The sequence below is a fragment of the Trichoplusia ni genome, chromosome 14 (assembly GCF_003590095.1).
Source record: "Trichoplusia ni isolate ovarian cell line Hi5 chromosome 14, tn1, whole genome shotgun sequence".
Taxonomy (NCBI): domain Eukaryota; kingdom Metazoa; phylum Arthropoda; class Insecta; order Lepidoptera; family Noctuidae; genus Trichoplusia; species Trichoplusia ni.
In genome coordinates this window covers 3,143,433-3,167,121 of record NC_039491.1, presented here as the reverse complement: position 1 = coordinate 3,167,121, position 23,689 = coordinate 3,143,433, and the positions used below count along the sequence as shown (strand labels likewise).

The 23,689-nt window shown below is 39.1% G+C and overlaps 3 protein-coding genes across 3 annotated transcripts; 2 read left to right on the top strand and 1 right to left on the bottom strand.

The window, feature by feature from the left end:
• Window positions 1-113: 113 nt before the first annotated feature.
• LOC113500806 (tubby-related protein 4) lies at window positions 114-20,021 on the top strand. Its single transcript, XM_026881705.1, has 15 exons — window positions 114-315; window positions 4,023-4,187; window positions 7,634-7,816; window positions 11,184-11,357; window positions 11,724-11,985; window positions 12,794-12,894; window positions 13,222-13,446; window positions 13,843-14,152; window positions 14,332-14,508; window positions 14,790-14,911; window positions 15,035-16,736; window positions 17,177-17,381; window positions 17,502-17,658; window positions 17,779-17,985; window positions 18,206-20,021. Exons 1-15 carry the CDS (start codon window positions 220-222, stop codon window positions 18,320-18,322), a joined length of 4,203 nt encoding a protein of 1,400 aa, XP_026737506.1. The 5' UTR covers window positions 114-219; the 3' UTR covers window positions 18,323-20,021.
• Window positions 20,022-22,118, bottom strand: LOC113500465 (RWD domain-containing protein 1). Its single transcript, XM_026881275.1, has 5 exons — window positions 21,944-22,118; window positions 21,499-21,701; window positions 21,084-21,227; window positions 20,664-20,850; window positions 20,022-20,272 (listed from the first exon to the last, which is right to left on the bottom strand). Exons 1-5 carry the CDS (start codon window positions 22,011-22,013, stop codon window positions 20,160-20,162), a joined length of 717 nt encoding a protein of 238 aa, XP_026737076.1. The 5' UTR covers window positions 22,014-22,118; the 3' UTR covers window positions 20,022-20,159.
• A 287-nt stretch (window positions 22,119-22,405) lies between these two features.
• LOC113500464 (BRISC and BRCA1-A complex member 1-like) lies at window positions 22,406-23,561 on the top strand. The gene is made up of 2 exons (XM_026881274.1): window positions 22,406-22,662; window positions 22,745-23,561. Exons 1-2 carry the CDS (start codon window positions 22,607-22,609, stop codon window positions 23,532-23,534), a joined length of 846 nt encoding a protein of 281 aa, XP_026737075.1. The 5' UTR covers window positions 22,406-22,606; the 3' UTR covers window positions 23,535-23,561.
• Window positions 23,562-23,689: the final 128 nt, after the last annotated feature.

The following is a 23,689-nucleotide window of genomic DNA, read 5'->3' as shown; positions in this document are numbered from 1 at the left end:
GAGCGGCCACCGACGCGCTCTCACCCGACCACTTCACTATCCAACATAAATGAACTTTGTAAAACCCATTCCAAATGTATTATCAATAGGCCTCGGAAAATGTGTACGCTGAGTCGGGAGAGCGAGCTTTCGCGGAGGACCTCGCGTCTGTCGCGTGTGATGAAATAGTTGCCTACAATGTTCTGTATTTGAGTTTACATCTGAACGTGAACAGCGAAAATGCATCTTCACTTCGAGAGAAACGTAAACGCGAAATGCGACTGCACCATCTTGTCGCTGTCCTGGATGGGGAAGGTGCCCGACGAGCTGCCCGAGGTGAGTGTACTTTATATCTACTGACGCTAGATCTCACAATAGTTTTCACAGGTTGAAAGAATTCCGCGATCGTTACGATTTCGCTACATATATGTACACATTAACATTAGCTTCTATGAAACGTTTCTAACATTTTATTCAAAGTAACAGGCACGCTGAAAACCATTTTGTTAAAACACACGTTAGCTTAAACATTGATCTCCATCTGTATATAAACGTGAATCCAGACATGACCGTAGGTAGCTTTCATATTTATAGGCAAGTTCAGCTATTATTAAAAGAATTAATAAACAAAGGTTTTATACTAATTAAAGTAAACAGTAGGTATACCTCGTGTAATGTATGTGAAATAAAACAAACATCTTTCAGTTTCACGTAATACAATGAGTGCTGGACAAACTTGGCGGATAACAGTAGATAATTCGGTTAGTATGTAAGGTGGCTAGTACTCACTCCAATATAACACAAGTACCAATCGATCAACCTCAGGAGGACTAACTATACCTACTTAAGAGGACTCAACTTAGTATATTTTCAGATACATATTTCAGGATTCATTCCTTAACATTTTGGCTGTATACATTCCTAGCCGTTACAATGTAGATGCAGATAGTGCGGCCGTCTAGGGGCACCATTAAATTAACCTTTCTTCGGTTCTACTAACTTCTGACCTATTTTATTCCATTTCTATTCATTGGTTGACACCTGGGGGAAACATTAACGCACGGCTGCGTCGAATCGAATAAGAATGCAACAATTTACTTAACGGCGGCGCGAGGGACGCAGCGTAATGAAGTTTTCTCAATGTTTGTTATCTGTATAAGCAATAAGTGAACAAATTGAGAAAATTCCTAATGTTTAAAAAGCAATCAGATATACATTTGCCATCAAGTTCCATAACTCAACTGATTTAAATTTATGCCAACTGTATGACCCGCGCCGGCGAACGATCAAAGTAATTTGAAAGAAAATCGAATAGCAATTCATTTGAAATGGATTTTTTTTTATCAACGTCATATTGGCAACTTATTTAAAACATAATGTACTAATAAGCAATAGTAAATTTACTAGGTGTGATACAAATTATAAACTTAAATTTCAATTTATCTTGTAAGCTTAGAAAAGTACTACCCCACTGAAATATATTACTTACATACGTTGTATTAATTTAATACGATTTATGCACTAAGGTTTATATTGGAGTGGCTAGTTTCGGAATTACAAACTTCTAGACCCAAAAACAACCCTTAATCATAGCTGACGGGGCCAGACCGCTATTCCCACTTCATTTTCGCCACGTTGTCAGGGGCCAGTGTGATTAAGCACTCTCCGTATAATACGCAATTTTTGTTTTTAATATTCACGTAAAGCTAGAATATAAAAAGAAATAAACAGCTTCCATTCGTGAAGGGCTCATGAAAAGCTTCTTCAAAGAAGAAATGCTTCCACGCATACCTAATTGGTTATTTAATGATAAAATCATGATTATATCAAAAAAAGATTATGAACCCCCTACACTAATTCTAATCAGGTGATGGGAACTTTGTGTAGAATTTAATTTTCTGTTCAATGCACAAATCGGTAGTATTTAAAACATGACTGTGTGTTTATGCAAGCAAGTACCTACGTAGTAGCTATCTAAGTATATCTTAATCTGGTAAAGATACCATCACAATAATTAAGTAAAAGTAATGCAGAAAATGGACAAAATATAAAGGATTTTGCTCGATAGTAAATAAGTATTTATTTTAAGGGTAGTCGTACCTCGGAATGAAAGAAACAAATAAAACTACCAAGTCTAAGAAATCGCTCGATCAAATCAGCCTGTCGCAGTTACTATAACCAACCAACAACATTCAATCATCTATCGTTCTAACAAATAAAATTGAAGAAAGTAGTTGCGGTGCGCCAAACACTACTTTCCTCAATTTTCTTTCAAGTGAAACAGAGTGTTAACTGTCGCATCTGTGAGTGTGCACTATTTAATATAGTCTGCGCTGGTATATGAAAGTCTTAGAAAGATTTATTACCTTGACAGGATGATAAATTAGATAAATAAAGGTTGTATTAAGACATAATATGTATATATTATAGAACAATGAGATTATAAAAATATGCAGATTCTAGGTAGGAATTGTATAGGGGTACGGTAAAAAAGAAGACATTTATAGGCAGGTTAAGATTAATATTTTTGTAAAATAGAAGCTTTTGCTCTTATTTTCACCCACTTGGATATCGGTAATTACCGGTAAAAGTAATCCGTCTCCTCTCTCGGTGTATAAAATTTCTCTGTATCCTCTCAAATCTTCTCGTGTAGACCGCCGTGTTTAAAAAATTGCCTTTTTTTCTAAATCAGCATTGTCCATAACGGTCCACCTTTAACGGTCATGATTCAATTTGATTTGTTTATAATGATGCGCTCCAAGTTTCTTATTCAAAGAAGAATTCCGCCAGTATACAGCTATCGTTAGATCCTTAGCGTAGATTTACATAAAGTGGGCTCTCAGTTCTCATTAGTGACAGCCAATTAGAGACACTGAACTATGGGCACGGTCTGCGCTTGTAACTCGGTTAATGAAGTGGCATCTCCATTTTAAAATTTCCAGCCGATTGCACTTTTTAATAACTTGATGCATTGGACACATTAGGGATTCTTCTTTTTAATTAATTTACAAGTACGAATATTTACCCACATGATACATAAATATAACTATAAATGTTGTGTACCCTTGATCATATTTTCTTCGTATCCTAGGTACAGGTACAGACAGCTTCAGTAATTGGTAAGCTCACAAGAGTGCGGGTAGATATTAATTTTTACTAGGTAGTACAAACCCAAACCGCTAGAAATTAATGCACAATGCACAAGCTTTCAGTACCGTGTTACTAAGTTTTATATACACATGAAATCCCTCTTACTGGAAGAGGACGCCTCTCGGGAGTAACTAACTTTGCCATCTAAAAACTAGGTTAACTTGATAAAGTTATGATTGACTATATCAAAGGGATGAGTGCAAAATAATGTGTTTTTTATGTCCATTAATACTTAATTGGGCAGAAATTAATCGGGAGAGGGGTGGATCTCGTAATATGTAGCTAATTGCCAATTTCGCCTTCGATCTCCGGTCTGCCGCCGTCGCGTCGGGACAGGGCATGCACCATTACGTGCCTGTTAATTGCCTTGGCTTCCTATTAATGCGGTCCGTACAAGTGAACATGCTATTTGTAGCGTTATTGAAAATTAATTACTTATTCCATATGTGCAGGCGACGTTCGTATTTCAACATAAAGGTCATGAGGACCTTTATGTTGAAATACGAAGGTAAAATAAATATTGCCACAATTCTGTTGATCACAGTTATGTCAATATACCATTACCTATATTTCCAAATCATACTATACCAAAATTGTAATATGTGTATGTATATTTCACAAGCAGGAGGTAGTTACCTAATTTAGTGCCATCAGCTATGTAACTGTTCTGGGCCAGATGTTTGTATCACAGAAAGTTGCATAAAAATGTAATTTATACACGAATGAATATAACATACCTACTTTATATAAATGTAGTAAACTGGAATATTTAATGTAAGACTGCAATTTGTAAGCAACGATTCCACGCTGCTCGTTACCACAAGGCCAAGGTCGGCGCGAGGCTGAGGTTTGAGTACGTGCTTGATATTTGAAAATATGCTTTGTTTTAACAGGAGGAGGGTTGGAAGTTGAACCGCAACAACTATTACCAGGAAGGATGGCTGGCTACGGGCAACGTGCGTGGGGTTGTCGGCGTTACTTTCACGTCGTCGCACGCGCGCCGCCCGCACGAGCTCCCATTGCGTACCAATTACAATTTACGCGGCCACAGATCCGATGTAAGTCACTACACTTTTAAGGTTTTCCTAGTTTACACAATGATAATAAGCTAACTGAAATTGCTTATGGAAATGTTCTTTTTGAAAGATGACTCCGCAACCGTTGCGGTGTTATCTTGTTTTGTTGTAACTCCGTTACGGAGTTACGTCTAAAATCTTTAAAAAAAACTACTGAAGTCATCGAAAAATTAGAAGATAACATTAAGCGAAAACGTACCCGTGAATGTACATTAATAGGATCCTCCTTAGTGATTTTCCGATATTCAATTTGATAATAGACTTTTTTATTAAATTCTTTGTAGATACCACTTATACCTTTAGTACCTTCCCTTTCTTTTTTCTTTTAAACAAGTCTCAACCTAGTTATTTCTGTTTTAATGCATCATTGACCATATAACAAAGGCTCTAGGCAAATACGCTCAGACTTACCTATCTATATGGAAATTGATTTTCTATATAAATCTGGGCTTGTAATAGTAGCGGGGTGACCTAAAAACTCGAGCTATTTGGGGTCCATGCCAACACAAAGTCAACTTTATCCTTCTGACGGCAGAACCAAGTTTAATTTTCAGTTACGACGATCCAGACAATTGTTTTCGAATGAAAATCGTATAATTCCACTACGGAATCGTAATACGTAAATTGTTTTACATATTCAAGTGAGGTGATAACTGAGCTCCCCTTCGCGGATTAAGAAGGTTTCTGTTTGGTTCATGAGACAAAACATAATACTGTAAACTGGATTTACACGTCTTTGTTGATTGTTAGTAACTTCACCTCTTTATTTAAGAGTCAAGAAATTATCATACTAGCATAATTATGGTTGAAGTACATTTAAAGGTCCCTCTTGTTGCCTGCTCTTTATTGAATCATTCATTTATGTAAGTTTCAGTGAATGAGATTGAAAACCGCGTCCGAGGTCCCCATTGTTTGTATAGCCTCTAGAGGTTTACACATCCTATAAAAGAAAAAGCGTATCGACAAGTGGACTTCGTTAGATTCAAAAGGCAAAGTCCTCGAGTGTTTGACATGACTTTGTTTTAAGCCCCACCCTATCGCGTATAAGTGCCACTCACTCGTGGCCAACGCTGTAACCCTTTTTAAATTTATCCAAGCATAATATTAGCAAGAATAATCGTACCTTTTTATTTGTTTAGCTCTAGCGTTAACTTTTTAATAAACGCTTGTAGCAGCACCTGCGATACTGTAGGCATATGTATATCGCAGTTTAAATAAGGTTTTTTTATAGCTCTAAAGAAAAGTTTTGAAATTATGACCTTTTAATGAAGGTAGGACAAATCTTTTCAGAGTCGTAAGCATACTTGGGAATAATGATGTTAAATTGTTTATGATGTAAAAAATATTCCGCGGCAGGAGTGCCGGTTGTTCCGTTTCTACTTAAAAACTCAATTAACAGCTCCGACTTGGAAGTAAAGGCAGTTTCGTGCAGTGCTGAAATTTCTTACTCTTTAGTAAGATGTAAATTAGGCTGGTTTGGCAAGTGTAAGCTTATTCAGTTAGGTTTTGGAAAGCATACCTAATGACCGTCTGTCGTAACCAGAGAAATTGTCCCATTTTGCCGGTTTGGTGGCTTGCGCCAGAAGGAAGGATACTTTACACTGATTTCTTTGTATAGATGATTAATTAATAAACCTTCTCACATCAGCTTATAAAAGAGCTACAAGCGAAGTATTTTCATGATTAGGCGCCCGTTTCTTCGATCGAAAACAATAAACTGTCCATTTTCGAAATCTATCCGTTTTAGGCATCCAAGAATAGAATTAATAAACAGTAAGGATTATCTAACAACTAAAATATTCAAGCTTATTTATGCCGTAGGTAGTAATAAATTTCTCGTCTTCAAGCTGAGACGCGCGAGTCTGGCTTATGTCCCGAATTCCTTCACATATCGTTTGCTTTCTCTGAGTAAATGTTACGTACATGGCGCGTAGGGCACATGGAAATTTTAGGAATGTCTTATAACAGCGTCTGGAGCGCTTCTCCCTTCCAATGACAACACAGTACTTTTTTAATAACACTCGAGCGTCTATAAAACATTCATTCAGCCAATTGGGTTACGAGAAATTTCCTTTATGTTAATATATTGTATCTGTGTTTGCTACTAGGTATGTAATTGTAGCTATAAAGTAGCTCCGAGCTATTTAAGACTTAATAACAGGCCCATATTGAACAGGAACAAACTTAAAATTAATGTTAGTAGCCAAAATATCCAGAATTGTTTAACCAATATTCCGTGTTAAATTACGCCGTCTATCAAGTTAATTTGCTATCTGCATTGGACACTGGATGAAGTCTGAGTAATTTGGCGTCGGTTCACATGTTGTATCAAGTTGTATGCTGCTGTTGTGTGCAGTGACAGTGATTGACCGACACCTGGACTAGTAAACTGATATACGCTTGGAAATGGAATAGGAGAAGCACGAATGTGAAGCTGTAGATCTACTACCTGCCTTACGTAAATCCTTAACGTACTTGTAATAGGATACCAAGTACATGATATTTTAGAAAGTGCTGATAGATCCAGGATACAGCGTTTTCTCACCTGAGTTGCGTCCGCTGCTCATTAGGCTATCAAGCGGTCATTCTTAGGCGTCCATTGTGTAGTAAAGTCTATCTGCACGATTTTTCAAGAAGCTTCTTTAAACTTCCTAATGATGCGACACGAAAGTAGAATCCATACAAAAATGTACCTAAAGTACCTATACTAGAACTATTATACTCTCATGAGGTCGTCTCAATACGTTAAAATTAAACACTCGGTCTTGTTAAGTACGAGTACGTATAATCCTGGAGTGCTTCTTAGTACTCTCGTACTTAATTAAAACTAGCAAAGGTAATTAATTTAGCGCTGTCACTTAAGTACATTCTTGGCACTAACTGCACGGGTATGCTCGCATCCATGTTCGTACCGACTGTTTGAAACTTAACTCGTTATTTTTTAACTTTCCACGATTCCGTCCTCGTTCGTTATTTTAACATGACAGTTATAACATGTCGTATATGCTGCTAATTAATACACTTTATTATAGTGGCGCCCAACGCGGGGCGGCATAACAATGTGGGTATGGCTTATTGGTCTTGCTATATGAGGCATTTATTTAATGAAATCTCATATTTCGGAATACTACTATTTACAGCTTGGATGAGTTCTTTGGACATTGAGTAATCAAGTGGATTATTGTAGGTCAGTACTTACGTTCCAACGAGACATAAAACTATCAAATATTTACGAAACCCTGACTGCTGCTGACGGGGCTTAACCGGAAACTTTGTTCTTGAAAATATTTCTCGACTTTTAGTAGAATGGAAAATGAGATATTTACTAAAAATTTTATAAGAATAAGAAGTACAAAATGTTATAAAAATAAGATAACATTGCCTACTTATTAAATGTTAATAAGTACATACGTAAATATCTTGTTTAGGTGATCCTGGTGAAATGGAACGAACCGTACCAAAAGCTAGCGTCGTGCGACAGCAGCGGGGTGATATTCGTGTGGATCAAGTATGAGGGCCGCTGGAGTATCGAGCTGATCAACGACCGGAGCACGCCCGTCACGCACTTCTCATGGTCACACGATGGAAGGATGGCACTGATCTGTTACCAGGTAAGGAATCTTGTTTCTTTTTCAGTTTATTATACGTCAACTATTCCCTCGTATCACCATTCTCGTCATCCCTTTTTCCCCAAATATCTTTCGGTCGGCTTCCAATCCAACCGCATGAGGCTCAGTACTGGTGTTTTGCAATACGTACCTATAACATGTTAAATAATAATATTTGTGAATTGGTATAAAAAGAGGGTACATAGAGTTTTAGAACTCATTTGGTCTTTGTGCTATTAAGTAGCACTTTGAAACATCAAAATATAATGGAGACAACGCAGATTCGTCCATCCGTGTCCGTTTTTAAAACAGAACCTAAGTAGTCCTATTTAAATATCGCCAAAAGGAATAATTCTGTTCTCCAAAGGTACTATTGCAAACATAGTCATTCTACTCAAAATGTGTATGGAAAGTCAGAATTTAATTAAAATCAGTGGCAGAGGCTACGCCGTGAAAGCGAAAGAGACAGACAGTTACTGACTGATTTATAATATTGGATGCAGTGCCGGTTAAATGGCCATTGACGCTCCGGGGAAAATATATTGTGGCGCCTAACTATTTAGGGATTAGTTAATAAATATAGGAAATGTACCACAGGCGGATTTTAGACTCAGAACCTTAACGCTCCCAAAATTTTGCGCCCTTTGGTCGCCCCACCACGCCCCCCTCGGCTCTCTAACGCCAGCAGCAATGTATGGATTTTAAATAAGCTCTTATGATGTAGATAGGTATTCGTATTAAAGGTTCTGAAGAATTGTGCACAATGCTTTGTTTTGAAGGTTACCATATAAACATTGCTAATATCAGCTTATAATTTGAACTAGAAATATTCTTTACAAATTGCCAAGCCACATAAAACCTGAAAGACAACAACAAAGTTACGTTTCGATTATCTTACACAACATACACAAGTATCTATAACGTATTTTATCCTTCGCGAGGACTGAAGTTGAATCCCTTAAATACTGCACCATTTAAGTCGTCATTAAGGTTAACTGCCATCTTAAATTAAATAGATGTTCAGGTAGCTCTTGACGAGGTAACTAAAGGAGATATAAACTGAGACTGCCCTTAAGCTAAATGTTATTTGCTTGTAACAAAAATGCTTAGCAGCGTTTTGTAATTGTACTTAATTGGATGTATTCTGGGCTTTAATTTGGTTTGACCTAGATCGGCAAAATTGAAATCGATTGTATTTAAATGTCACAATAGAGGTTAGTGATTGATTACCTACTCGACGTGCAGATAGTCGGGGTAGTTATAGGTAAAAAGTTATAGGAAGACATAATGTATATAGGTAGTTATGCTAGTGCAGGTAGGATCAATGGATTGCTTCTGGATATTGTTATTAAATATTTTTTTCACGATCGTTGCAGTATGCAAAACTATGCCGCCCCCTATTCGCTGTAAGCTTGAAGAAGCTTAACTATTAGATAGAGAATAGTTTGTAAACTTTCTAATAAGTACTTAATCATCATTGTTATTTATACATGTTATTTCGGGATGCCATCTGTACGCATTTTTGGCCCACAGAAAATAAGTAAAGACCAAATTTTAACATCCGAGGTCCAGGCCGATTTTCGTATAATAAAGTGCAACATCGCTTATTAATCCATTCACTCAATCGGCTACCCATCCATTCGGTTGACCGATCATTAATGAAATTTTCACCACATCAAAAACATGTTCATTAAATTGACGACGCGGTGTGCATCCACGTGAATTGGGCCTAAAGCCTTCGTCGGATCAGTCAAAATGTCGCAGCAATTTGCTAAAAGGCTTCCCAGTGAAGCCGTGCGCCCGACGTTACGTGACACCTCTGAGCACAAACAAACAGAAAACGTGCTAAGAAAGGTGTGCTCGATTTTGTGGGGGCGTGCATCGATCTCTACACCTTACACGTCATATTGTCTTAGACGCTTTAAATAAATACGGTGGCGTTGTAGGGAGGGCCGCGGTACCTAGCAACAGTCTCGAGACCTGCTTAGGTTACGTAACTGCAGACCTGCCTAGCCGATTAACTCCTGAGCTCTTTCGGCAGGTTTTTTACACTGTAATATGAGTGCCTACACTTTAAAATAATGTAATGACACTTTTAGTGTTTCACACTTACACCCCTGATAATTGCTAGTAAGGCGTGTATTACATTATCAACTTAGTAGTTTAAATGTAAGTCTGCTACTAAGTACAATAGGAAGTACAAAAATACTAGAATAGTTAGCAACACAGAGACTTCTATTGTGTTTTGTTCCTTATTCTCCGAGAACTAGGACACACAGACCTTGATGGGCGTGAGATTTGGCACAAGCTGTTTTCTTAGTTTTTCTTTGTTAATATTGGCAAACTACCCAAAACGTTAACATCCCTTATATGGATAAAAGTCTTCGGTACAACAAAGTTATTTGCATAAGTCATAGGCATAAATCATTTTCCAAATAGGGGGTGCTTCAAATAATCTTGGGGATGTGTTATCAGTTTTATAGTCCATTTACCCTGGATTTGTTAGGTTGTATATTTTTATGTTCTTCTATCTATACTTTACTTACATATAATTGATACATGTAAGAGTTTTGATCAGAATCGATGTTTATATTTGGAAGATCTACCATGACTTTTTGGCACGGTATCGTATTAATTCATATTACATTTTGAAAACTTTATAATTTCGTCTCGCAAAATTCAAGTTTCATAAAAGTGAAAAATATATATCTTATCAGCCACATAATTAAGCGGTTTCAATACACAAAACGGGCTAACAAAGAAATTCCGCGGGAGCTTTCTCATAATCCTTTTTATATGACTGTAATGTAAACATTAATAAAAACGTAGAGCACCTTCTTCTATTCAGAGTGAATCCTATTAATTCAGCAGCAGCCGGCTGGCGATTACCGCGGTACACATTGTTCATGCAGCAATAACGCTGTATAGTACAAGGCCGCAGCTTATCTCTTGATTATGAGGGACTATTCAAACATACAGACCTTAGTTCTTACACAAGCATTTTTGTGAATAAACCATGAAAAAAAAAACAAAAGAAAGACTTTGCTCGACGTATTGGATTGAAAAGGTTACGGCGAAGATAATTGATGTAATTTTGCAAACACGTGGTTAAGGTTGGTGAGTTCTTTGAATACAGCCCATTGCGTAGGTACTAAAATTTGTCACATCCAGAGAAGGGGAATATGTGGAGACGATGTATTGATATTATATCAAATTGTGAAGCGATTAGTTTGTTTGAAGCTCTAGACCACTTATCTAGACAACTAAAACGTCGTTTCAAAAATCCGATACTACTGGTAGTATCGAAGTTCCTTGTCATCATGAACTCCCGCCATTTTGTACATATCCAAAACGGCTTATTGGTTTCTAGGATGGTTTCGTGCTAGTGGGGTCGGTGGCTGGGCAGCGGTATTGGTCGTCAATGTTGTCACTGGACGCGCGCATCACGTGCGGCTGCTGGACGCCGGACGACAACCAGGTGTACCTCGGAACCGCGTCTGCACAACTCGTAGTCATGGACGTGCACGGCGCTATGGTGTCACAGGTACCATGAACCTATTTGTTGTTATTATAATAAAGGAAATTGTGTTTTTATTTAATATGCCACTTAGCCAAGATTTCAATATAGCTTCTGAGATCAGATAAGCACAATCCTCAATAAGAGGGCAAAAAATTAAATTTACATATTTCTAGGATATTTAGACTCGATTTCGGCTTTTAAAACTTAGTCGAAGTATTTTCTTGGTTGATATAATCTTACTCATCTGTAATGAACGGTATACTATTCATGGAAAGTGAAAAGTCGGACTTTTAACTTATGTTGGCGCTTTTATTCCCGATGAAATATAATCGGGGTTATATTTTATGGGGATAACGTTAGTTTTTATCGAATATTTTATCTAAAACTCAGGTACAACTGGTCGCTGAAGGCGGGATCACAGCTATGGCGTGGTCGTGCGAAAAATTCAAGATGGAGGAAGGCGAGGAGGGGGGCGAGAATAACGGAGGGCACGTGCTGGCTGTAGCCCTCGGCAACGGGGAGATAGTGCTGCTGCGGGGGCATGATGACGTCAGCCCGGTCCGGGTGCGCACCGGCCTGCGGGGAAATACCCTCGCCATGGAGTGGGCCAACTCCAGGGAGCTGTTGGCTGTCGCTGGAACCCTGCTAGCTGGTACGTAATCTCTAATTAATTGAAGAATCTTGCAATAATCCGTCACCTAGCTACTCTGGCGATACAATCTGACACGCCTATGTTTTTTGAATGCGTGGTAAATCTTCGCTAATGCAATTAATCAAATTGCAATTTTAGATGTACAGAAACAAAGTAGGTACTACTTTGTTTCAAGATTCCGGATTGCCAGGGTTTTTGGCAGTTATCCATATACCACAACCTCTTTGTCCTGCGAAACTTTTCTTATACACTTTGAACTGCCTCAAATCTAAAAACAGCTTTAAGCAACCTTTGGATTTATTTCGCTGGTCAATAAATATACTATTTATATCATCAATAGGTTCCGCCCAAAACGTGTTTACACATAACACCTGTACGATGAAATGATTTCAATGGGAACGGTGATATTGATAAATGGACGTGTGAAAGCGAGCCATTCTGTAGTTTTGATAAATGATATGTCCGCATTGGGCCACGCAGGTCATGGCGATGGTTTTTATAAACACATCGTTAGTAATATTTCGCAGAAAACCCATTAAGGAATGTACTTTGCAAATAGTGTTAGTTGATGGGTATTCCTATAAGCTTTGATATTTTTATTTATTTACGTAAATTATCAAATTACATATAGTAGAAAAGTAGAAATTGTGTTAGCATATAGTATTGAAGCAACAACATATTTAAATTCTTGTAAAATTTCCTATGTAAAACAGGTTATCATTCAATTTACTTAACTCTATAAGTTTCTAATTGAACCTTAGTGAATTATTTGTACCTTTTGGAATGTTTTATTGTATTGTATTTCCAGAACCGGGCGAGCCTCCCGACTCACCGCCGTACAAGAACGTCGTGAAGTTCTACTCGGACCTCGGAGCTCTTATCTATACCGTCCCTATTCCTTATACTCAGGTCAGATTTTGTTCGATAGTCATTTAATTGTATGTTGTACTAGAATTAAGTCTTAATGTGTGTGTATTTTTTTATTGTTAGTCCTAATTTCTATTTTCGATCAGATAAAGAATATTTTCGCTTTGCTATTAAAAGTAGTTAATTTGCAGTTTGTAGCTGCATTTTTAGCATTGATCCGTTGCGGTGAATATGTTTATACCTGTACCATATTATTTCATCTATTTCATTATTGGTTGCACAGGTAGACCCATGACGTAGATCTATTTTTTTTCGTACGCAAAATTAACATCCAAAAATGCATAATAAAAGTAATGCAATGTTGTACAGGCCCGCGTATCAGCTCTGACATGGGGACACGCGGCGCGGCGCCTGTTCGTGGGTGTGGGCGGCGCGGTGTGCACGGCGCGCGTGTGGCGCGTGGTGGCGCCGCTGCAGCTGCTGGCGCGCGTGCGGGCCGCGCAGGCGCTGCGGGACCCGCGCCTCGCGCCGCGACTGCCGCTGCCGCCGCGACTGCAGCCTGCGCTGGCTAACTTATTCGCGCACACTATCAGGGTAATATGTTATTATGTATGATGGGGTTAAATTCTCAAGATTACCCTTGCCATGTGGTGGGCTGTATGGGTACAAAAGTATAGTTCGTGTTTAAGTGCTAGTTACCGAATGAGGTTTGAGCGATGCGACAACGCAGGGTACGATTGACTAGACAGACACTTCACCATCTCCACCGTCCTGCCGTCTTACTGTTAGAGATTATTACCGCACACTTTGCCATAGGCTTCAAGTTCTTCTAGTACCTTTACATAAGAACCAGGCTGGTGATGCCGAATTTTGCCTCATAATAATATGTCCATTCATTTATTTTTGTTATCAAATTCTCGAATTTGCTCGCACGTTCGTAATCAAGAGACGAAGTGCTCAATTTAAGCCATGACTATTACAATATTGCAGTGCAACGTACCGGAAACTAATGACCTGCGTCGTTTCGTGTCCCGGCCTCCGGCGACTGGCGCGCGGCTCCACTGCACCATGCTGCGTCACGACGACGAGGAGGCAGGCGCCTACACACTGTACTTAGAACACCTTGGAGGACTTGTGCCGCTGCTAAAAGGGCGTAGGACCAGCAAGATCAGACCAGAGTTCGTGATCTTCGATCCGCAGGCAGAAGGTAAGTCGAATTTATTCCTTTCAGGGTTGAGGTTTCAATTCTTATGTAAGATTGTTCCATCGTGTAGCAAAAAGTTGTCCTTCTTCCTGTATTCCTACTCATAACTTATAATCGAAAACTATAGAGAATCATGAAAAAATACTAAACTGATCCATTAGTAGCAGGCTTCTGAATTGGAACAGTGAAGATTCACTGTAGGTATGTTAGTCTTTGTTCCTTATTCATAAACCAAAGCTTAGTTTAATATGTTAATATGTTGTTTCCGGTCCCAGCGGAGCAGAAGGCGGGCGGCGTGGTCCGCGCCAGCAGCAGCAGCAGCAGCGGCGGCGGCAGCGCGGGCAGCTCGTCAGGCAGCGCGGGCGCGGGCTCGCCGCGCACGCCGCGCGTCGCCAGGCACGCGCACGCGCCGCTCGACAAGAGCTCCACCTCCGACAGCGAGCGCGAGGAGGGTACACACATACGTCTATATTTCATACACAACAACTATCGTCAGATGACGTCATTATCTGCAGAGTTCACTGCCGACATCTTACTTGTAAAACTAACAACAAATCGACGTCAGCCGTTTTTTTTCTTTGCGTAAATGGTTAGGCAAACTGCTCGAAAAAGTTAAGTAATGTCTCTACTGACCTGATCAGAGGGTCAAATGGAACGAACCAAACAGAATCGTTCTTTCTATTCCATGTACCATGCAAAAGCTAAGTAATTTGTAATTTTTTGTTCGTTCAAGGTTGCTCTGGATCGCCAAGACTGCAGAGACGAAGGCGAGCGCGTGAAAGACGAAAGGTACGCAACTCCAATGACAAGGACCAGCCGCCAGATGAACTGGCTTACATCGACTCACTGCCAGAGGTATGATATTTAGTCTATTACATAATACATAACGTAAACTAAAATTTTAAAACGCAAATATTTTATTGCTCTATTTATGTCTTACGTGTTTTGAGAACATTTTTAACATGAACCTTGTTACAGGATGTTCGTTTAGTAGAAGTCACATCTAATATATGGGGAACTAAGTTTAAAATGCACGGTTTAGCCAAAAACGTACCAGCCAACCTCGGGCAGGTGACGTACAAAACATCGTTGTTACATCTGCAACCGCGGCAGATGACGCTCATGATCACAGAGCTGAGGGACGATTACCCCGTCGGCCCAGATCCCACCTTCAATCCGAACATTTTCTCAGAAGACGAAGAGGAAGTGTTCCAGTCTAACGATTCCAACGATTCTCCGTCTCATACTAATAATAATATCAGAAGAAAATTAACCCTCAGTGAAAGAATTAATAACACTAACAACATGAATCAGAACGATGGTTACCCATCCAATAACAACAATCCTAACGGTCCGTCACTCGCCAGAGCGGAGTCTTACGAGGAGTTCCCTTACATCGACACTAATGAGACTATCAGTAACGTGGCCGACAGCGTGTACTCGACGCCGGTGCGGCACCCCGCGCCGCCCGCCGAGCGCAGGGTCAACAGCACGGCCGGCGTGCCCAACCGACACGCTATATCACCGCTCAGGTGCGAAGGCTCAGTCCCCACCTTACAATCACCAAAAAATGCAGTCGCTCCTACTGACATCATTTTCGAAAGACCCTCTCCACAAACTGTGACATGCGGAGGCCGTGGAGACTTCTGTGGCGGCAGGACTGACTATAGCGTTCGCGGAGACAATGTTTCGCTGAAGGGCAACTTGTCTAATCTAGAACAACAATCTTTCAGCCTCAATTTGAGCCTCGAACCAAGCAGACAAGTAACTATTAAAAAGTGTGATAATCACGTGACTGATAATTGCTTATCGAAGCTGCGAAAAAACATTTGTAGCAGAGGAGAATCTGCATCATACGATATGAATACAAGGATCTTAAAGTCGCTGTGCAATAAAAATTATGAACACGAAGTGCATCCAGACGCTCTGACCAAGCGCGGAGATACTCTTAAACATTTACAAAAGGGTGAAGACTTAAAGTTCATTGATGAAGAGACTCCAGTTGATACTACTATAAATAATTTGACCGACAAGGTTCGAGAAATTAAGGTCCAGAGAACTACAACCGTAGTGCCAATAAGTCCCGTATGTGCTACTATTCCAGTCTACGATACTATGACGCGCAGTTGCAGTGTAGGGTATCTGGATCTAGTAGATCCACAAGTGCTGCACGCTCAGGTGAGTCTCACTGCGTTACGCGGGGAACCCCCTCGACGATTAATTCTGGTAAACAACAAGCGCCAAAGGAAGCAGCGAAGACATGTGCGCACTGCTGATGCTAAACAAAACGAAAGCACAAAAACTCCAAGTTTAAGGAGGTGTGGAAAGTCGAGGAGTCTTGACTCGAGTGAAATGTCTCTGACGGTCGATAAGAGCAAGCGTCAGTCGAGGGTCGACGCAGTGTCGGCCAAGCCGGACGTGACTTCAGCGCAGTCCAGCAGCCGCTGCACCAGCACGGGCGGCGAGGACACGGGCGCCACCAGCGCGGAGGAGGGAGCGCGCGCGCGCCGGGACTACCCCGTGTGCACCACCTGCCGCCTCGTGTCGCCCTACGACACGCGCGACGTGGACGCGCGCACCTACGTGTGCTGCGCATGCGCCCCCCGCGCCGCGCCCCCAGCGCCCGCCCCGCGTCCTCCGCTCGCCACCGACAGCGACTCCGACTACAGCAAGTATTACAGTTAGTACGATAAGTAGATGCTTTACTTCACCCGCCGCCCACTCACCCCCGTCGGCGATGCACCGACTACTCCGACAGGACTGGTTCACGACCTACTGGATTTTGGGTAACTTTTCGACGGCTTCCTATTGTCCTGGGCTGCACCCCTAGTTAGGTACTTTGAAGTAGAGAAGCACGGAGTTTGCCGACCAGTACACGGTCAACGACTCCTCACTATCTTTTCGGCCTGAACTCGGGTCAGCTACGCACGGCCTACCAAACAGTGAAACACCGACCACTGGTGCTAACAGCTACCCACGCAACACTAACTGCTTCTCCCGATAGCCTTCAGCGCAAGCTTTTCTTGAAAGCATGAAGCTTCCCTAGGAATGACAAGAGCATGACATAGACCATGAGTAGTTAGTCCAGTGACAGGCGTGTAACATGGTGTCGGTGGGCAGGTTCGCTGGAGCAGCTGGCGCTGCGGCTGCTGGCGTCGCGCAGCTCAAAGCGCGCGCGCGAGGCGGCGGCGCGCGAGGTGAGCTCTGCGCCGGCGTCCCCGCGGCCGCGGCCGGCGCGCTCGCACCCCGCCAGCCCCGCGCCCGCCTCGCCCGCGCCGCGCGCCTCGCCGCGCCGACACCGATACTCCTCCGCCTCGCCGATCAGGTACATACGATGATTAGAGGGTACCTGCTATTTCGTTCTGTCATATTCTTGTCGCCTAAATTAATGTTCTAATTTCCTTTTAATAATTGCATGTTCACAAAATAAAAATATTTATTATAGGCAACTTTTGAACTCTCCGCTGCTTAACCGCAGAAGAAACAAAAAGCCGTCCGAAAGTTCTGACGATGAGTACTCTACTGGTGGTGGCTACAGTGAGGTGAATGGAAGGAACTACCGGGATTTAGAAAGTTTCCAAAAGGCGCAGCTTAGGAATAAGGTGAAGCCTGAAGCTTTAACAAATTGAACTGCTTTTGAATAAAGTCTTAATGACATATTAAGTACTTTACATCTTGAATCCCATCAGCTCTAGATCTATAAAATATTGTTCAACTTTCAGTTAAAACGGGCTGGTGGCACTCTTAGCTCCGCCGCTGGATCTAACAGCGAGGGTCGCAATAGCAATGCACACGCCCGCCGACAGCTGATCATGCACAACAAGGCCCCCATGTGGAATGAAAACAGCCAGGTCTACCAACTTGACTTCGGCGGCCGGGTCACTCAAGAGTCAGCTAAGAATTTTCAAATTGAATACCATGGCAAACAGGTAAAGTTATGCTGATAGTGTTTATATTACAAATATCATTGTAGTAACATTTGGTTGTCGGGTGTGTTATGGACACAATTTGAAACTGTGCAAGAGATCACCGAAGGCTAGAGAAAAACTCTGGTGATATAGAGGAAATAATCTAAATTAAACATTAAAATTACCTATTAATAATTAGATTAAGTGATCTCGTATTGACATGTACAATTGTATTCAACAGGTAATGCAGTTTGGACGAATTGATGGGAACGCCTACACGTTGGACTTTCAATACCCGTTTTCCGCTCTGCAGGCCTTTGCAGTTGCACTTGCCAACGTCACTCAGCGTCTGAAGTAAACAACTTAAAAACCGTTTCTCTAGGGAAGAAACCACCTTTAGCTATAACTTGCTCTAGATCAGCACGGTAACATTCATTATGAGTCAGACAACACATCAAATCGAAGACGCGGGGTATTTTATCTATAGCGACTAGCGTCCACGATAGGCGCTATAAAAATCGGTGTAGTTTTAAAACACCGTTTAGATATTGATCAGCGAATTCGCCCATCCATAAATATTTTTACACAAGCGTAGATAGGATACTTAGCTTTGTAAAATTTCAAATTCAGTCTCAATGCCGTCAAAAAAAAAAACAATAATCGGACTCATTGGGACCATAACGGACAAAATGAGCGTGTCTTATTTTATATTCCACATATTCACGTATCTGAAGTAAGACTATATTTTAGGAACAAACAAGAAATATTTTCACAATAGACGAAGTACACGTGAACCTTTGAGATGACTACTGTATTGGCCTATAGCTCATAGAAGACACACACAGGCACATATTTTTTTTTACTTTTATCACAATAGCGATTAATATGTAAAGCCACTAGTTTATTTACTTTCAACATGATCGTGTTGAACTATTATGCAAGAATTCTTTACATGTTTGAATATTTTATGAAAAGTTACCCTTTACTGATGCACTTCGGGTTTTGATTTGAAGGACTGATCTTGCATTATTTACCAAACATAGGCCTAGATCAAGTGTATAATAATATCATGAAATAAATATCTACACAATACCAGTCCAACAATTACAATCGAAATAGTTAATAGGAATTAGAGAAATGAACGTGCATTCAAGCACATTGTATTGTGTGTTACTATAAATAAAATTGTTGTCATTGTATTACTATTACAATTACCTTATTGTTCTGAGTGTTTTAATATTATTTATGAATGGAAATAAAAGTATTATTGATTTACTATGTGGAGGAAGAAACTCATTTATGAAAGTGTAGTCCGTGTAAACTTAAATGTATAAGTGCATACGGCGGTGTTAGTTTAATAAGATAATGATGTTAATTGCACTTATTTTTACTTTGATCAAAACTTACATATCTATGGTTAATTATTACTAGATTGTTAGAAGTGTTGTTGTCCTTAAGTTTTCACCGATTCATTTAAAGACTGTAGCACATCGTTGATATATTTTGATAACTATTTTATTGATTATTGTGTCGTCTAATTTAGAGAATCTTAATGTTAAGTACGTTAAATAAGCCAAGTTAGATTTGTTTTTGTTGCTCAAGCATTTCTTTAGGTATGTAAACGTTGTGACTGAACCGACAAGCATTACGGATAGCGCACATTCGGTACTGTTTAAATTATTTACCACCATGTACTCATTTACGTTTTAGTAATTAAATACTTCACGAAGGTATTTGTGCCGAACAAATACGCTTAATACCAATGAACTTCGAAGCTTTGCCAGTCCTCTATTAAGCCGAATTGTTAAGGTCGATATCCGCAATGTTTTGTGCTGTTAATAATAACGAACTGATTACCACGATTAATATATGACGTTTTTGTTATTAAAAATAGTAACATAGGTATTTGTTGGCAATGCAGCACGATACACTGATATTGTCTCGCGCTTTTTTATTACGCTACCTTGATTGTTACCTATCGCTTTTCTTTGATATTTCACTTGTCCGAATGTACATACCTACTTTAGTGACAAAGTGTAAATAAAATATTCTCCAAGTAAAATATGTATTTTTATTGAACAATAACTGAGTAACGGTGTAAACGACATCGGATGAAAGGCCTCGCGTCAGCCTGACGGCTGGAGTTGTGTTCAGTTCACTGTCCCCTACAGGGGCGCATCACTAGCTAGCACTAGCTAATCACTTTCACTTCCACTTTTACCAGGAACATAGTCTTCATCCTCCTCATCAGATATCTCTAGGTCATCCAAGTCTTGGAACAGAGATTCGTCCACTTTGACTGCATCGCCTGGGAAAGAAGAACAAAATTAAGTATGACCTTCCCATATTTATATTACTCAAGACAGAGATTATTTATTTGCCTGTATTATGTGCTTTTTGGGTTATGGAAAGTCACAGCATAGAACAGTACTATGAATAATATTTCTGAGAGCCACATCTTGAAGCAATTTTATTGCAAGTGTTGAAGAAAGATGTGGCTCTATGTCAAGTACCAAATGGGCTGTCACACTTCCACAACCATCAAAATATTACTTTAAGCTGTGTAGTTGTGAGTGGAAGCTCTGCATGTAGGTCAAAATATCATAACAATAACATACAGTTCATATAACAGATGAACAGATAGGTTCTACTAACTATTCAAATTTATTGAAAAAAGGAATAAAGTATGTATTTCTTACCATCATCAAGGAATTTAAGGTCAGATTCATTGAGGGTGGTGTCCCTCAAGAAGAGCTCTCTTCCTGTTAGCTTGTTCTTGTCCTTTGCTTCCTTCTCTCTCTTGGCAGGAATACCCATGTCTATTTCAAACTGTTTCCTCCATGCTAAGAATGATTCAACTGTCACTCTTGTACCTTCAAATCTTTTCTGTAATTTTATAATTTTTAGTTATTGGTCAAAAACATATTTAGGTGAGAGAGTAGGCACTTTTTTTGTATGTTTCATTTAGGCTGTATTATAAACATTTAATATTATATTTAATACAATTTACATATACTTAATATATTTAGTAATTGAAAACATTTACTACAGAAAAATTAAATTTCTGATAAGAAATTTGTTTTTAGAACCTGTAATTGCAGTATTTAAACATTGTTTACCTGTTCCGCTTCCTCCTCTGCCTTCTTCTTGGCAAAGATTTGTTCTTCTCTTTCCTTCTTAACTGTGTCCCATTTAACATTGAGCCACTCTTGACCTGCTGACACTAATGTGAACACCATTACCATTCCTAAATTTTCATTTCCCTAGAAGAGCAATAAGTTAAAATTGATTGTTTTACAAGTAATAGAAAGTCTTTGTGGCTTTTTCATTATGTACCCGTGAGTAATATCATCTGTGTATTTATTTTGTGTTTATTTAAGTAACTAAGTTTAGGAATGTATTTTTAAAAATGTTGTAATTGAAAAGTATTGTATAAGTATGCCTGAAATATAATTTATGAAACAGATAATTAAAAATAATAATATTAATTATATTATGATAATTATTTTTCCATGCAGTTCCTGTAAAACCTACCTGTTCTGTTAAATGTGAGAGTAGTTCATCCTTATCCACTATGTCATCAAAATTTTCTTCATTGTCAATTTCTATGATAGGTAGCTCATCTGGGTATTTTGCAGTGTAAGTGAATACTAGATCACAGGCTAGACCTTCACCGTCATCAAAACCTTCCGATTTTATTGGTATACTAAATTTGTGGAAGGGTACTTTGTCAATAACTGTAACAAATATCATTGCAGTATATGAAAACCTTATAATCTATTATTTTTTAGTAGATCATTTAATTATGGATTGAAAGGATAGGCGGTCTCATAAAGGATCTTCACTGTTCTTGTTGAATGTTCAGTGGATACCTAAAGTTTCAAAAAACAATAGTATTCACCGGTTTAAGTAAGTTTATAACTTTAGGTTTGGTCAGAACTGAAAACGGCATGTTTTAATGAATTCCCCCTTTTTTTACCTTGCATGTCTCCATAGTAAATAGAATCTAAAGCTTCTACTTCGCTCGTCTGCTCGTACTGATAATCCATGGCTTAAATATATATTTTGATTTATAATTATATCTAAATTCACACGTTTTACTTCAGGATTATACAAACGTCACACACATTCGCAATCATAACTTGTATAGTCTGTGTATGAAAATGTCAAAGAGATCAAAGACTGCCAAAAATTGGCAGGAGCCACAGAGAAAAAACAGTGATCAATGATCTCGTAGTTTTTTATAGGTATTAAGATAGTTCTTTCTTCAGAAAATTGAGCGCATTCATTTAATAAGTAGAAGTTCAAAGCATTGTGTTCCTGCTATTACACACTGATAAGTAAAATTACTAGGACCCCCAGTTCATCTCCACCGTGAACATAAACAATAGGCCAATGGTCACCCTGGGTGTCAATAAGACATTTTAGTTTAACACTTGTCATATGTCAATGTCAGTTTCCATGGCTGAAGACAAGAGGTTTATTTACTATTAATTCTAATATAATTTGCAAATTTTGTTAATTATTAAGTATTACATCCAATTTATTAATCAGTTGCATGATAAGTTAACTGGCTTTTACTTATAGCCTAATATAACTGAATGAAACTAAGTAACATAGTATAAGAAGAGTTCTAAACATTATGGAGACTCCTAACATAATGTCTTACAATCCTGATCCTGAACCAAATGATTTGGGGTATGATGTTAATTTTGAAGAATCTTTATAATATTATTTGTACTTAATTCTTCCCATAAATAAAATATAAATCTATTTCTAGAAATGTGCCGGCCGGAGCCGTATTGTCCGCTGGCGAAGATTTGGCTGACCTACAAGAGCAAGTGATGTCCAACTTTCAGAAGCCAAATGTCCCCAATATTAATGTACCAGAGAGAATCATCTTTTGCTTGGATGTTTGTTATGATAACCACAATGCCCTTTTTAGACTAGGAGATGGAACTACATTCACTCCTATCAACATGATAAAGCGGGTACTGGACTTCTTCATTCATTCAAAAAGTGCCATCAACAAAAAGACCGAATTTGCTCTAATTGTATTAAAAGATACAGAAGCTAGTTGGATTCAAAACTTTACTTCTAATCTAAAGGAAATACTAAATGCCATTGATTATTTAAATCCTGAAGAATATACTTCTAATAGTTTTGATTTTAACAAGTTGTTTCAATTGATTAAACAGAAAGTAGAAATACCGGAATTCAAAGAAGGTGAATGCATACTGCCTCCTGCACATGTAGTCCGCATGATTGTCATGTATGGACGATCCAACTGCATTCCACTTATACCACAAGATGACTCATTTTTCATCTTCTTGAAGAAACAACTGTACTTTTACATTGATATACTGCTGGCTCATGAAGAAGAGTGTGCTACATACAAATGTGAAGAGGTTTATGATGCTCTGCAAGACTTGGATAATGGATATTCCTATGTTTATGAAGTTTCTAGAAATGCAACCAAGATTCATGACTGTATTGCTAAGTTACTAGCTCATCCCTTACAAAGACCATTGCAAAAGAACACAGATTACACATTTGGAACTAGATATTAAGTAAAACAACTATTTTAATAATGAAAACTGTTTTATTGTTTAATTTCCTCATTAAATCTTAGTATAGATTAACAAACATTTGGGGGTAAAATCTTTTATCTTGCTTTTAATAGCAGAGAATACATGTTTCTATGTAAATAAGATAGACAATGATC